The following is a 15964-nucleotide window of genomic DNA, read 5'->3' as shown; positions in this document are numbered from 1 at the left end:
TTCATGATGTAAATATCACTAACAATGCGTCCAGGTCCAGCAACATTGAAGTTAGATCCAAGAAGCACACCAATATCTCTCACTTCGTCAGAGGGCTATGGAAATTTGATGTCTGTAATAACTCTTAGTAATTTCGATGGATGCACCGTAATAGTATCCTATCCCAGATAGATCATAGCTTGGTATGGCAACTGCTCTGTCCAAGAATGCAAGAAATTGGAGCAAGCTGTGAATTCAGCTCGGTCAATCACTAAACCCGCCGCCTTGCCCCCCCCCCACCCTCTCCCCAATCCACTCCAACTATATTTCCACTGCCTTGGAAAAGCAGCCAACTTAAACAAGGACTATTCGCACCCCAGTTATTCTCTTTTTCCTCTTGCAGAAGAAACAAAAGCTTGAAAACATGTACCACCAGATTCAAGAACAGATTCTTACCTACAGTAATCTAACCTTTGAATGGACCTCTCATGTGCTAGGGATGAATCCCTGATGTTCCAATCTTTCTCATTGTGCCTCATTCACCTTTTTTGTTTTTAAATCTGCACTTCCTCTGTAGCTGTAATATTCTATTCTGCACTCTGCTTATTTTTCTCCATTCACTACCTGATGTACTCATGCACGGTATGATTTGCCTGGAAACTACACAAAACACTTTTTCCACTGTATCTTGGTACGTGACAGTAATCATTTAATAACAATTAATATTTCTAGTTAATTCAGATTTACAGAATTTCCTTTATTTTGATTTTATGTCTTCTTAAGCATGAGTTAGACAAATAAAGAGCAAGGAATGTATTTGAGTATTGTCAGCAAGCATTGTAAACTGAAAATAAAATGCAAAGCATTGCCAGTGCTGAAAATTTTAAATAAAAAGAGAAAATGGTAGAAGTACTCCACATGTCAAGCAACATTTGCAGAGATAAAGAGTTGACATTTTAAGTTGATTATCTTTTTACCAGAACTAGGAAAGTCAGAAATCAAATGTTCTAAGTTGCAGGAGAGTGAAAGCTAGAGAAAACAAAGTGAAAGTTTGAGATAAGATGGAAAACATGAGAGAATGAATAATCCTCATGGTAGCAGTGATGGCTGAGGTTTTGTTAATTGCATCTAAATTGTATTCCGAAGACACAAGCAAGAGAGGAAAGAATGAGAACAAAATAAAAAACAAACTGCTATTAGCAATGTAAACTAATTGTCCAATCAACAATTCAGTTAATCAACACAGCTAATTCAATTGTTAGTGGTATAGTTATTATATCAGATAATTGTTTTAACATTTTACATCTGATGCCTCAAGTTGATAACTATACAGATTGCTCTATTTATTCGAAGAAACAAAAGCTGCCTTGTGATAAATTGAAAGTAGAACGAAAATGTTGGAAGTGCTCAACATATGCTACAAAAGCTGACATTTTGAGATGAAAAGTCATTAAACCAAAACATTAATTCTCTCTCTCCACTCACAACCTGGTTGGCTGAACTTCCACAATTTTGTTTTGCTCCAATATAATAAATCAGTTTATGTCGATATTAAGGCATTTATAATAACAAATGTTATTAACAAATGAAATGCTCAATTTTCTGTACCAAATACTTGGATTTTATGATAAATTAATGAGATTTGAGTTTTGGCTGACAAATTAAAAATTGTGAATTAAAAAGATAAAATTACCAGGAACTCGCGCAAGGAGCCTGGAGCGGCGTTTCCTGTCGCGGACCACCCAGAACCTCGGCTTCGGCGGCGGCACAGCGCTGGAGCGCTATCGTGGAGCGGGCGATGCCTTGCCTGGGTCTCCGCACTGGAGCTCCGGTGAGCTGAGACCGCCGGGAACAACATCGCGGAGCTGCGGGACTGTGGAGCGGCCAGCTGCGGGCGGCGGCGCCGAACTTTACACCGGGAGCCTGGGATCTCGCGACGAGATCGCCAGTTGTGGAGCTCAATCCGGCGCGGCCTTGTCGGCTTCGGAAGCCGCGGCCTCCAGTACGGAGGCGACCGTTCCAGGGTTCCCATGCCGCTGTGAGGACTCTCCCGACGCAGGAGCACCACCACCCGGCGAGAACGGCCAGGAACATCGGGCCTCTGTAGAGGCAACTGTGGAGGCCTCAATAGGCCCGACTATGGGTGAACTGGGGTTGGGGACTGGACTTTGTGCCTTCCCTCATGGTGGGAGCCATTGTGGAGGGATGTTCTTTGTGTTTAAGACTCTCATTGGTGTTATGTCTGTATTTTTTTTGTGTGCTGCAAAATGGCAAAAAGCATTTCACTTCATTACACCTCGGTGTATGTGAATGTGACTAATAAAAACCTTTGAATACTTTGAAAAGTTGATTGGAGGAGGATGTTTGAAGAACAAGGAACATCTGGAAAGTGGGATGTTTTAAAAAGTGTGCTGACAAGAGTTCAGGACATGCACATCCCTGTTAAAGTGAAGGGCAAGGCAGGCAAATGTAAGGAAGCCTGGATGACGAGGGAAATTGAGGCTTTGGTCAAAAGCAGGGGTGGGGAACCTGCGGCCTTAAGACAACCTTATCCACGAGTTTAGAAGACCCTAGACGAGTTGAAAAAAATGTCAAGGCTGTGTTGACTCGCCAAAGTAAAAGGACTCCTACGACCATGTCTACGGCCTCTTACGACTATGTCTACGACCTCCTACGACCCCCCTCAACCTCAGTCTTCCACACCTAAGACCAACTACAACTAGCTACGAGTGGAAATTTGATCACATGATAAAATAATGTCATGTTTGCATTTTTTTCTCGGGCCAATTACCGACCTACGACTACCACGACTACCATCGCAACCTACCTATGGGTAAAAAGTATCAATTCTTTCCATGCCAACCTTTTTTATTACTCGTGGACATTTTTTATCAGTCTGGAAAAAACGCCGCAACATACTAAGGCCACGAGTTAGCAGAGACCACTCACGAGCATGAGGAAGTGTTACGAAGACCTCCTACGACCTCGTGGCAACCATGCTGCAAGTATGAGTCAAGGGCAAACTTGGCAGAGGTCGCCAATTAGGTCGTGAAAGTGGGACAGGGGCTTTAAGGCCACATGCGGCCTTCCAGGCCATTAAGTGCGGCCTTTTGAATTAATCCAAATTTTGCAGAACAAATCCTTTTATTTTTATGTTTTTGTTTGTCTTTTATTATTTTTATTTTAATCTTAAAATGACAATAGACAATAGGTGCAGGAGTAGGCCATTCGGCCCTTTGTGCCAGCACTGCACCGCATGACCGTATTTAAAATACCAAAGAGTAAAACAAGATTCAACGAAATAATCCTCCCCGATTGACAGCCACAATTAAAACATTAGTAAGTTATGAGGGCTATTTTAACACCTGTTATACTCATGATTTTGTTCTAATGCGACTCTAGAATGTACGTTAACCTCCCTGCCTGACTGGCGCCACCACTGCCCGAGGCTGGTTGACGAGAGGGAAAATGTCGGGGAGAGTCCGCTGGCCACCCAGTCTTCAGTATTATCAACTTTTGATAGCGGTGCTTTGTGATACTGCAATATCAACATTGAAGAAATTCAATGCTCATCAGCATTATGCCACTCATAAGGACCACAAATATTTCAAATTAGAGAGTGAGGCGCGAAAGGTTGCATTGCAGAAATTAAAAGATGAAAAGCAAAGGCAAAGGCAGTTATTTCAAGCAGTGGTAAGGCCCGGAAATAATGCTACTGAAGCGACTTATAAAGTAGCTTATATACTCGGGGGGGGAAAAAAGGGAAGCCATTTAGCGATGTAAAAATCGTAAAAGAATGCATTGTCGAAGTTGTAGGATGCTTAGACCCCGATAATGTTTCAAAGTGCAAACAACTGCCTCTTTCAAGGAGAACTATAAACTGATCAGCAGCAGGAATTAGCCCTCAACGTAACAGAACAACTTCACGCAATACTCTAAAAGGAAAATATATATTATTCATCGCTTTGGATGAATCAACTGATACTACTGACTTGGCGCAGGTATTATACTTCATACAAAAAATACAAAAACCTCATTCAAATATTATAAGAATAATTTGATGCATTGGGCTTGTTAAGGGAAGGATAGACAAAGAAACATGGAATCAACCAAACAACTACTCAGCTGTATACCTAAGTTGGTTACCCACTAACTTAGAATTAAAATAGATTGAAGAAATGATCTGGAACAAAATCATCCAAACCCATTCACTATTCAGAGCCACTCATGGAAAGAGTGTATCTGTGGTGACATCTGATTAAATTCTTATTCTTCTTTCTACAAGGATCAACATTCTTCATCTGTAATCAGTTTGATTGGGTATATTTAATTTGCTCATTGACACACATTATGGAAAAGCTTCACTTTACAATGAAGTAATTTAAAATTAATTGAATTTGCAAATAAATGACCAGGAAAAGCAGATTCACGTTTGAACCTATACATACTTCTCAATCGGCAAAGGATGAGGTCCAGAGACAGAAAGTTTGTAGAGAAACATCAAAAATTTGCGGAACGCCTCAAAGAACGGCCAGCGGGAGAGAAGGCAGATGCATTTATTGGTGTACACAGACTTGGATACGATAAGTTTCTTGCCCACTGCAGTGATGAGGCCCAGTTGCACAAGCTGTTTCTCAGTAAGTTGTTCCATTGGATACGATTCATAAAACTGGATAGCTGCACCATAAACCTATTTTGTTTAATCACAGTGGAAAAGTATACACTTAATTCTTCAAGATAGAACATTGAACAAAAAAAAAGCACTCCAGTCAGGAATTCAGTGACATTTTATGGATTTTACACAAAATAAACTGCACAATCTAAGTATATTGAGGCAGTTACTTTTCAATTGGTAAAAATATTATAATTCCATAGTTAACATTATTCTAATGCATGCTCGAAACAACTGACCTTACTGTGAGGATAAAGTAGGCTCCCCTTGCTAGAAATTACAGGTTATTAGACTAGATTCCCTTAAAAAAATTGACCTTCTCAATCGTCATAACAGACATTATGATATCCCATTACAGAAAATGTTTAAACTATAATGGCCCTAAATTCTGACATTTGTCACTGCTTTGTCTCAACTTCAAATCTATACTTTCCTTTGCCACAAACTTCAGAATACATACCCTTTTTCTCTGCCATGCATTAGGGAGTTAATATCTACTTATGTACCTGGTCTTAATGCAAATTGATAGAACAGGGAATACTAAAATACAACAATCCAGAATTCTAAAGACTATGGTGCTGGATTAACAAATTTTCTGAACTAATGGATATTACTCCTATTGACACCAACACATTTTTCAATGTCACAGAACGTACGTATTTTTCTAGTGAACCAGTTAAGATTATTCCCCCTCTGAACTTACCTTTTCTGCTGATGAAGCAGTTAACACAAAGGTTGAGAAAACTGGTAAAGGATATTTTGTCTGGGGTGGCCAGCATTCAATAGTAGCTCCCATTGGAAGGCAGAAGAGAGGCACCGATTCTGACAGTGGGAACGACTCATAATCATCTTCAGGATATCTGCATATTAACCCTGAAGAGAGATTTAGAATGGAATGAAACTATTGGAGCAAACTTAAGGTAACATTGGGCTTATTATCAAAATCTTTCCCTGAAATATATTCCACCAACAAGGCTGGAGTACTATAATCACATTGTGGCATTTTTGCCAGTCTCCAAATCAATAAAAGCCAATAGCTGCTCCAGACATCCTGAAGTGTTTAATAGCAAGCTACTGGATTTTGGTCGATCAACTCAAGATACCAAATGTCATTGATGTAAAACAAAACAATAATTTTAATGCCCATATTAATCTGGAAAAACATCATGAGCAAAGGTACACGTCAAACAACCCAGATACTAATCACATTTAACAATTCTTCCCAAATGCCTTATTTTATAAATCCCCAGAAAATGGTTACAATTATTAATAGTAGCAATCTATGCTTTGCACAGTGGCAAAGGGATTTAAAATGTACAATATGTGCTATTACTGGTTATGCATGAAGTCACTTTGATCATTTTTAATCAGAAGCCCCTATTAAGTCTACCAGCAAATCATTTTGTGGTGGCATATGAAGAAATTACACGCATTGTGGTGGAATTTCTGCTGTTTGCCAATTGAGGGAATGAAGGATGTAACCAGTGTAATGGCCCCATTGAAAAAGCCAGCACCTGGAGAAATTTCATTCCTGGCAGAACTGCAATGAAGCAAGCAAATCATGCACAATACATGTGCTCATCTGATGGAAATAAATGTGATCCAAAAGATTTCATAAAATGTATCTACTGGTCCTGCAACTTCCACAATTAGTTTGAACTGCAGGCTCTCACAAGTTAATAAAGCAATAGCTCAGAGGATCATGTCTAATTTTTATTTTTGAAGCTGCAATTAGAAGATATGAAAAGATATGCGATGATATTTTCACTTCCTGAAAATGCTCAAAAGGTTATTAATTGGATGACATACCTGCTTTATAAGCAATCGAATTGGAAACAGGAACAGACTTCTTGTAACAAAGATAAACACTGGAACCCCACTGTCAATAGAAACACAGAGTTTAGATACAGCCTCACTTTAGTGTGAAAAAGCTACATTTAAAAACACCTTTGATCTACAGTGCCCTCCATAATGTTTGGGATAAAGACCCATCATTTATTTATTTGCCTCTGTACTCTACAATTTGAGATTTGTAATAGAAAAAAATCACATGTGGTTAAAGTGCACATTGTCAGATTTTATTAAAGGTTATTTTTATACATTTTGGTTTCACCGTGTAGAAATTACAGCTGTGTTTATATAGTCCCCTTATTTCAGGGCACCATAATGCTTGTGATACATGGCTTCACAGGTGTTTGTAATTGCTCAGGTGTTTAAATGCCTCCTAATGCAGGTATAAGAGAGCTCTTAGAAACATAGAATATGGGTGCAGGAGAAGGCCATTCAGCCCTTCGGCCCTTAGCACATAGCCCTCCATCACCTTTGGAAGCTTTTATTGCTGTTTATCAACATGAGGACAAAAGTTGTGTCAATGAGAGCACTGGTGAGCTTACTTATCGCAAAGGCACCGGCAGCCAAAGGAAGACCTCCACAGCTGATGATAGGATTCTCTCTATAATAAAGAAAAATCTCTAAACACCTGTCCGACAGATCAGAAACACTCTTCAGGAGTCAGGTGTGGATTTATCAATGACCACTGTCAGCAGAAGATTTCATGAACAGAAATACAGAGGTTACATAGCAAGATGCAAACCACTGGTCAACTGCAAAAATAGGATGGCCAGGCTACAGTTTAACCACATGCTTATTACAAATCTCAAATTGGGGAGTAGAGGCAAATAAATAAATGATGGGTCTTTGTCCAAAAACATTATGGAGGGCACTGTGTTTGTCAAAAATGAGTAACATACATGGAACAAAATGGAAAATACTCACTTTTCTAGAGTTTAGCTCCTGCTGGAAACCAGTGAAGCAAATATAATGATTCAATGGTGGAAAACCTTTGTTTACAATGTTTGATTGGCAGATGTTTGCTTTACTCAGTCATGTGATAAATTCAAGTCAGTTGTCATATCTAAGTAATACCTTAAACTCGGATTAAGCACTTCAGTCAATTTCAAGATTTTAATTAGGCATTTAGCAAAATTCTTTAACCCATTATTACTAATTAGGTTTGAAAGAACAAAATTTGCCACGTCTCAATCCAACTGTTTCCCCCCTTTTGCAGATACTGTTATGCCAGCATATTTCTAATTTTTTACCTTTATGTATAAATTGCCCAGGTGGATGAAAGCGAAAAATAAGTTATGCCGATGAATGAACACTGCTCACTTTTGAAAGAAATCTAAAATTTATGTTTGCAACCTTGCTTTGTCTGTAATTTTGTCAATTATGTAATTGTTGAAATCTCTCATTGATCTTAAAGAAAATGCAAGACGGTTTAAAAAAAAACTAGGACTAGTCCATCAATGCTGTTCAGTAAAATCAGGTAAAATGCTGATGTAATTTGGTCTCAAAGCTTTGCTGCCAAGTCCTCAATTCCCTTAATTGGAAAACAATTTGCATAACAAAGACAAACAAAGAGCATTGAAATCACAAAATAATTTGCTTTGGTTGGTTGAGCAGCCGTGTTTTGGTGGAATACCAGGGTAATTTCCCTGCTCTTCAAATTGTGCCCTGGAAACTTCTACATCTGGTTGAGGTGACCAGGCAAAGCGTCAACATAATGGCTTGGGATTTGCTTTGGGACCGACACAGAGGACAACAATTTTAGATTTTAATTTGTAAATCAGAAGTGTCAGTCAAAGACTCTTTACACATTCACAAGTTTTAATCCTCAAGGACAGAGATTTAGAACCCCAAGAAATCAAGGGAGCAATTTAATGAATTTTATGAAGAGTAATTATTAGCATAGATCATGGGAAAAAACGTATTTTGCACACAGCTGTGACAATGATGCAGTGGAGGAGCTGTTGCCTCACAGCGCCAGAGATCTGGGTTCGGTCCCGGCTATGGGGAATGTCTGTGCATGGACCGTGATAGATGGTCACTGTTAAGTCAGTGAGCTGAAGGGCCCGTTTACATGCTGTGTCTCTAAACTATGCTGTGACAATCAGCACAACGAGTCATGGTGAATTGTTTTATTTTGCTCAAGATTCCACCATCTGAACTCTTGTCTCTTCATTGGTAAAATGTCTCCAACAACCTGATTCAGCATAGTTATATTCACACTATGTACTCTCATTCGATCCCAATGAGGTGGCAAACACAGATAGAGCTCATAAAAGGATTGTAAGCCAACTATTTGAAACATTGTTTAAAAGGTATCTTCCTCATATAATAAGCGAAACACAATGTGCAGGAGGAACTCAGTGGGTAAAGCAGTGTCTCTGGAGGGAATGGATAAGACGTTTTGGGTTGGCATCCTTCAGATTGATTGTAGTTGGGGCAGAGAAAGTGAAAGAGGGGTAGAGCCGGGATAAAGCTGGCAAGTAAAAGTAAAACAATACCTTTGTTATAACAGTTTGCTCCAAACAGACCTTTAATTGAATAAAATCCAATTTTTGGGTACATGGAAATACCAGTTCAAATCATACAGAATGCATGGTAAATTACTCATTAGTCAAGCTGTACGCTGATACCAGTATTTGAATACTGATTTCAGTCAAAATATAGATTATTTAATTTGTCATTTACAGCAAGTTTAATTTATGACATTGCTGAACAAAATTTTGAAAAGTAAACTTCAAGAATGTTTCCAATCACCTCAAATGGAGGTTTGGAACAGGAGGGATTCATTATTTTATCGGCTGAGAAATCAGGAGGGCTGATTCATTAAGTAGCAAATGATAGATATCAAGACAGATATTGAGGAAGTAAGCAGTAACAAGTTAGAGCTATTGTAATTTTCCCTGTGAGAAAGGTACACTAGAAACAAACATGAGTTAATGTAGCCAGGTCAGCTTCAATAGTCATCACATGATCTGCTTATCATCAATGTTCCGGCTCACATGCAGTATTGTTACAATGGCAAAGACAGAAACAGCACCACAGCTTTCACATTTGTCTTTTTTTCCCCCTACATCACAATGATAGTAATTGGCACAACATTAACCTCCTTAAACATTAATTCCAACTATCATGGGCACACAGTGGCTATGGTGTGTATCATTTAGGCAAAACACAGCATCGACCAATCAAGGCCAACCTGGCCGCTGCCCCGCCCCTCCGCCGCTGTGGATCAAAGGCGCAGAAAGATCGAGAAAGTTTTGCAGAACAAATATTCTACAGCTCCGTTCCACTTTAGGATCTTTCTTCTGCAGATCTCGGATCAGTGGCGCCTCTCTCTCTGAACCTTTTCCTCACTGCCAGCGCAGCTCGTGAAACCAAACCCAGCTGTGGGTTTCCAGGGAGTCAGAAGCTGGTGCTTCTTTGCTGTTAGATCTCTACCCGTCACGGGATATGATCTACCCGTCTTCAGATTGCTCCATGCCTCGCTCGGGCTGTCGACCCGCCCCCCTCCTCTCTCCCCCCCCCAATCTCCTCTCTCCCTACCCCCTCTCTCTCCCTCCCCCTCCTGGCTCTCTCTCTCTCTCTCACTCTCCTCCTCTCCTCTCCCCTCTCTTTCTCTCTCCCCTATCTCTCTCTCTCACTCTCCTCTCCCCACTCTCTTCCTCCCCTCCCTTTCTCTCTCTTTCCTCCAACCCCCTGCCCTCCCTACCCCCCCTTTCCCCCTCTCTCCTCCCATCTCTTGCTCCCCTCCTCCCCCACCCTCCCCCCTCATCCACTCTCCTCTCCTCTCCTCCACCCCCCACCCTCTCTAGATCTGCGAGTTGGGGGCCATGCGTCATCTGCGAGTTGGGGGCCATGCGTCAGTGGATAGGGCGGTTATGGGGTAAAAGGTGCAAAGTAATAATATTAAAATAATATCAAGGGGGGTAGTTAGCGTTTGTGTGGGGGGGTAATTAGTGTGTGTGATGCCGCATGCCACCCCCTCAGCCCACCCCCCCCTCCCCCGCCACCACACGTTGGGGAGCAGACCCAACGGGTCTGCACTTGGTCTAGTGAGATCTATCAAGAGAAAAACCAAAGGGCACACTCTTGAACCAGTCAAGTGAGTCTTCAATGAATTCCCACTATGACAAGTATTGGCAGTACTGTTATAATGTACGTTTCCATAACATGAAGAAATAAGCAACTGCAGATGCTCATCTGCAAAGAAAGGACACAGTGCTGGAGCAACTCAGTGAGTCGGGCAGCATTTCTGAAGAGCATGCATTGGTGACATTTTGGGTTGAGATGTTTCGGGCAGGGCGAGGTTTTGGGTATGGTCCTCAGCCGAAAAGTCAACTATCCATGTTCTCCAGAAATGCTGCCTGATCCACTGAGTTACTCCAGCACTTTGTGTCTTTGTCCTTAGCGTCAATTAGATATAATGCAATAATTGACAGATTAGAGAACACTTGTTCGACCAGTTAGTAAGTGCAGGAAAAGCTGAAAATGAGGTGGGCAGAACAAAACCTGGCAAATGATAGGTGAATAGATGTAAAATAAGTTTTGATTGGCAGACGGGTAGACAAATGCTAGAGATGAAAAGGAGACAGAAGGATAGGAGAGAAGAGGGGGGTGAAATGTGAAACTAGAGGGAGGGATATAGATGGAAGGAGACAGGGAGGGTATTGGGCAGGACAGTGGGAGTATTGGGTGTGCACCCGATTGGGACACAGGGAAAAAAGGATGAGAAACATGTGGTGGGGGGGGGGGGTGTTCTTACCTAAAATTGGAGAATTCAATGTTCATATTGTTGGGTTATAAGCTACCCAAGCAGAATATGATGTGTTGTTACTCCAGTGTGCAATGTGGTCTCACTCTGGCAATGGAGGCAGCCCGTGACAAAAAGGTCAGTATGGGAATTGGAGTTAAAATAGTTAACATCTGGGAGATCCAGCAAGCCTAGGAAAAGCGTTTGGCGAGATTGTCGCCTAGTTTACATTTGGTCACTGATATAAAGGAGGTCATAGCGAGAGCTACAAATACAATAGACGAGGTTATAAGAAGGTCCATGTGAACCTTTGTCTCATCTAGAATGGATGCTGGAGTCCCTGGATGGATGTGGAGGAGGAGATGGAGGGACAGGTGTTACATTTCCAGGGGAGTGCACCTGTTGAGGGAGTGGTTTGGTAAGGAAGGGGTGAGCAAACCTAAGGGTGAGGAAGGCAAGATGTAAATGGCAATGGGATCACACATTGAAGGTGGCAAAAATATCAGAGAATTATGTGTTGGATGCCAACGTTGGAGGGGTGAAAGGCACGGACAAGCACAACTCTATCCTTGTTCTGTCTGAGGGGGAAGAGGATGAACGAGAGCAGAACTACAGGACACAGAGGAGAGACGGGTGAGGGCTTCATCTCCGACAGCAGGAGAGAAACCACGTTAACTACAAAAAGAGATCTTCATGTCCTAGAATGGAAAGGCTCATCTTGAGAGCATATGTGGCGGATACGGAGAGATTGAGAGTGGCTTATTTGCAAGACGCAGGTTGGGAGGAGGTGTAGTTCAGATAACTATGGTATATAGTAGACATCAGCTGGGCTCGAAATTAACGGTTGCCCGGGTGTCACTGACCACTCAAAGCGCCGCCGGGCAACCTAAACACCGAGTCATTTTGCTCGGCTTGGCAACCAGATACTGGTTTGTACCGAAGATAGACACAAAAAACTGGAGTAACTTCGCGGGTCAGGCAGCATCTCTGGAGAAAAGGAACGCGACGTTTTGTGTCAGCGGTGACGGTTGTATTGGCGTGGGAAAGATACTAGGTGCGGGGTGAGGAAGGGTCGGGGCAAATGACGGGCCCCGAACAGCGGCAGCAGCGTCCGCGATAGCGACTCCATCTCCTCCTCCACCCGCACCTTGCCCGCCCTGATAAGGGCCTCTGCTTGCAAACCCACTAACGGCGCTTTAAAAAAAAAAACCCTCCCACACGCCAAGGCCGGGAGGAGGGAGGGAGGGGGAGGTCTCGGTGTGCGGGAGGGTTTGTTTTTTAAAGCGGTTATCGCCGTTAGTGGGTTTGCAAGCAGCGGCCGCTATCAGGGCGGAGGAGGAGATGGAGCCGCTGTCGTGGTCGCTGTGCGGGACCCGTCATTCGCTCCGACACTTCTGAAGCAGCTGCACCATAGATCCTATAGCTATAGGATCTTTGAGCTGCACTGCTCGGCCCCGCACCTTGCTGTTGGCTGGCGGAGGAGGAAGCCGGTGGCGGTCAAGGCAGCGGGGCGATGTTGGCCGAGGAGCGCTGACCCTCCTTCCTCCATACCTCAACCCCCTTCTCTCTCTCTTTCTCTCTTGTACGCCCCCTCCACACCCCCCCCCCCCTTATCCTGGGACCCCTCCTCTCCATCCCGCACTGATCCCCATTCCCGCCTCTATTCAGTCCTCACTGACATCCCCTGTGCTTCCCTCCCCATCTCTGTCTCCACCCCCCCCCCCCAATCTATTCATCCTGATCACCCTATCCACCTCGCATTAATTCTCCTGCCGCCCCCCCCCCCCACACTGGTTCCCCAATTCACCCTGTACTTACCCCTTTCCCATCCATCCTGTACTGATCCCCCATCCATCCTGTACTAATCCACGCATTCATCCCGTACTGACCCACCCTCCATTTACCCTGCACCTTCGCCTCATTCATCCTGTAGTGATCCCCCATTCATCCTGCACAGACCCTCCGATCCACACTGAACTGACCTCCCCCCTCCATTCATCCTGCGCTGATCTCCCCCCTCCCCCAATCCATCCTGTACTGATCCTCCCATTCAAGATGAATGGGGGGAAGCAGTCTGAAGAAGGGTCTCGACCTGAAACGCCTATTTCCTTCGCTCCATAGATGCTGCCTCACCCGCTGAGTTTCTCCAGCACTTTTGTACCCCCATCCATCCCGTACTGAACCCCATTCAACACCACTGACATCCCCCGTGCTCTCCCCTCACAAATTTACCTAGTCCAACCAACACGTACTAATTCACCTGCCTCAATCCATCCATTCTGCAACGACTGCCTTCTCCGCACTGATTGACACACACCCCCCTCCCTGACCCTATTGTCCTGGAAATGTCTTCAGAGCGAACATTGACTATGTTTGATAACGGAATGCAATCAAATGTGTTTTAATTCCCAATGTTAATATTTGTTTTAATCTATAAAGGTGGATTAATTATATTGTGAACATGTGAAACATTAAAACTGCAGTGTTCGATTGTCACAGCTACCATTGACACGTTATTACAGAATTCATTTTAACGGCAAATCAATGCTCTTAATATGGAGTATCAGTACTGTAGTTATTTAATGAGCAACATTCACAACTATACGTACGCATATATGTTACCATGGTCCAGGATTTATTGACACAGGTTGATCATACGCTGAATAATCCAACCACATTTTTGTTTGGAAGTGGAAAGAACTAATAGAAATTGCATTAATTGCAATGTGTAAAAAGAGTTGAGATACTGTCTTATAATTTTGCTGCATGTCATTGTGGGATATATCATGTCTAGATTGGTGAACGTTTAGTTTGTGACTTTATTTGAAGCAGAAATAATATGTGAATGCTTCATTGAGTATAATTCCGACTGGTAACTACGCACTTCGTCCGAGCACATTATCGTACGCGTCATGCAAGCCGTCTTAAATGACCACCTAAACTGTCATTTGGCAACCTAAAAAGCTGCCACGGTTGCCCGGCTGGCAACAGGGGAAAAAAGTTAAGCGAGAGCCCTGATTGGTCCATGGTCTGTCCCCTGTGATGGAGACAGAGAGATCGAGAAAAGGGAGAGAGGTGCCAGAGAGTCCAAGTAACTTTGAAAAGGTAGAAGTTAGTGGTAAAGTTGATCAAAACAATGAGTTCCGCACGGGTGCATTACCATTTGACATAATTAACAAAAGGCTGTGGCCCATTGGAATGCCCATCGCTGCACCTTTAACTTGACGTGAGGGGTCTAAAAAAGGTTGTTGAGGGTGAAGAGAAGGTCTTACTGAATAGTGGTGCAGGCTCAAGAGACCTTGTGGATTGCTACTGTTGTAGCTACACCTGGTGGTGGCGCTGGGTAATCGAACCCTCGTGATTGGCTGGAGAAGCCACATGAGCGCGGGTATTTGATTCGCGGGTTTTTTACGGTATTGATTCATTCTAGCGCCACACGTGTGGAATCAACATTGTGTATTTGGCTGTCTCTAGTGATTTGAGTAATTTTGTTGTTTTCGTCTTCAAAATAAAACAATTTTACTTACTCACCGTCTAGACTCGCCAAACTGTATTTATTTTATTTTACACACCCTTTATGATAATATCACATTTAAAAACACATTACTACAAAGTAGGCAAAGTACTAGAATTGTCCACTACTTCCTATGTAGTATGAAGTCAGACAGTGCCAAGACCACTTCAATCTTAAATAATTCATTGTAAGCACAATATTCCCCAACAAAAGCTAGAACATAGAACTATACTCCCCCCCCCCCCATATTATGCGTCATCTTCAAAGCAGACAAAAATACAATGGATTAGTAAAGCACATGACTATGAAGTATATAAAATATTCATACCATTTGAGATAATGTAGTACAATTGACAAAGTTATCCTTACCATGCCACAGTTTAAGTTCTTATCAACTTTGCAGAATGTGTGGGGTGGAGTTTCTCCTTTACTCGTAACAAGAACACAAATATCAGTCACAGCTAAAGAATTTTGAGGCCTGTTCAATGGAGCCCTCCGATAGGTGATGAAGATTTTCTGAGAATTGGCTGAACTGTTGTTAACATTGGCACAATGGCCAAAAGGAGTTGCTTGTAAGATTTCACAGCCTGGAATTAAGCGTTCTTTCCCCTCATATAACACCCTGAGGGGAAAAAATATATAATTATTCCAGTTAGTAATCTTGGTCGAGAAGGTATACACCAATTGGTACCCTGCTGAAAAGCAACAATGTGAATACCTACTTCCAGTAAAGATAGGAAACATATTGAAGTGATTTAAATTAATCTCAAAGCAAAGGAACATCAGCAATAGAGATCATTGCTCATTTTACTAAATGACCTTAAATGATGTGCAAATAATACATTTTAAACTGTGCAAGATTAAAGGTCCAAATCCAGGTTGCAACATAAAGTTAATTGGAATCTGAACTAATTTCATTCCATCATTTGTGTGAAATCAAACTTACTTTCACAACTTTAATAACCATTTAAGGATGCATGTCAAGACCAGAGAGCTAACATATTCTGCCTGGATAGCTTGCAACCCAAACCATAAACACTGAATTTCCCAAATTCTGTTGGTATGTTTCCAATGAAACATCACTTCCAAATGACATCCATCAAAGATTCCTTCCGATCCTGAGCCATGTCATCTTCTCACTGATATTATCAGAAAGACATTACAGAAATCGCATCACCTGGTTCTGGAACAGCTACTT

At 42.2% G+C, this 15964-nt stretch overlaps 1 protein-coding gene across 1 annotated transcript in view; it reads right to left on the bottom strand.

The window, feature by feature from the left end:
• dennd4c (DENN/MADD domain containing 4C) overlaps positions 1-15964 on the bottom strand; it is a 125642-nt gene that overhangs the window by 73339 nt on the left and 36339 nt on the right. The window contains exons 3-6 of the mRNA XM_055632759.1: positions 15136-15388; positions 6461-6530; positions 5355-5524; positions 4428-4669 (exon numbers count right to left, since the gene is read on the bottom strand). Of these exons, the coding sequence (XP_055488734.1) occupies positions 4428-4669; positions 5355-5524; positions 6461-6530; positions 15136-15388 (735 nt within the window). The remainder of the gene's footprint in view (positions 1-4427; positions 4670-5354; positions 5525-6460; positions 6531-15135; positions 15389-15964) is intronic.

This window comes from Leucoraja erinacea, chromosome 3, assembly GCF_028641065.1.
Source record: "Leucoraja erinacea ecotype New England chromosome 3, Leri_hhj_1, whole genome shotgun sequence".
Taxonomy (NCBI): Eukaryota; Metazoa; Chordata; class Chondrichthyes; order Rajiformes; family Rajidae; genus Leucoraja; species Leucoraja erinaceus.
Note: the sequence above shows the minus strand (reverse complement) of the source record. Positions and strands in the feature narration are given on the sequence as shown.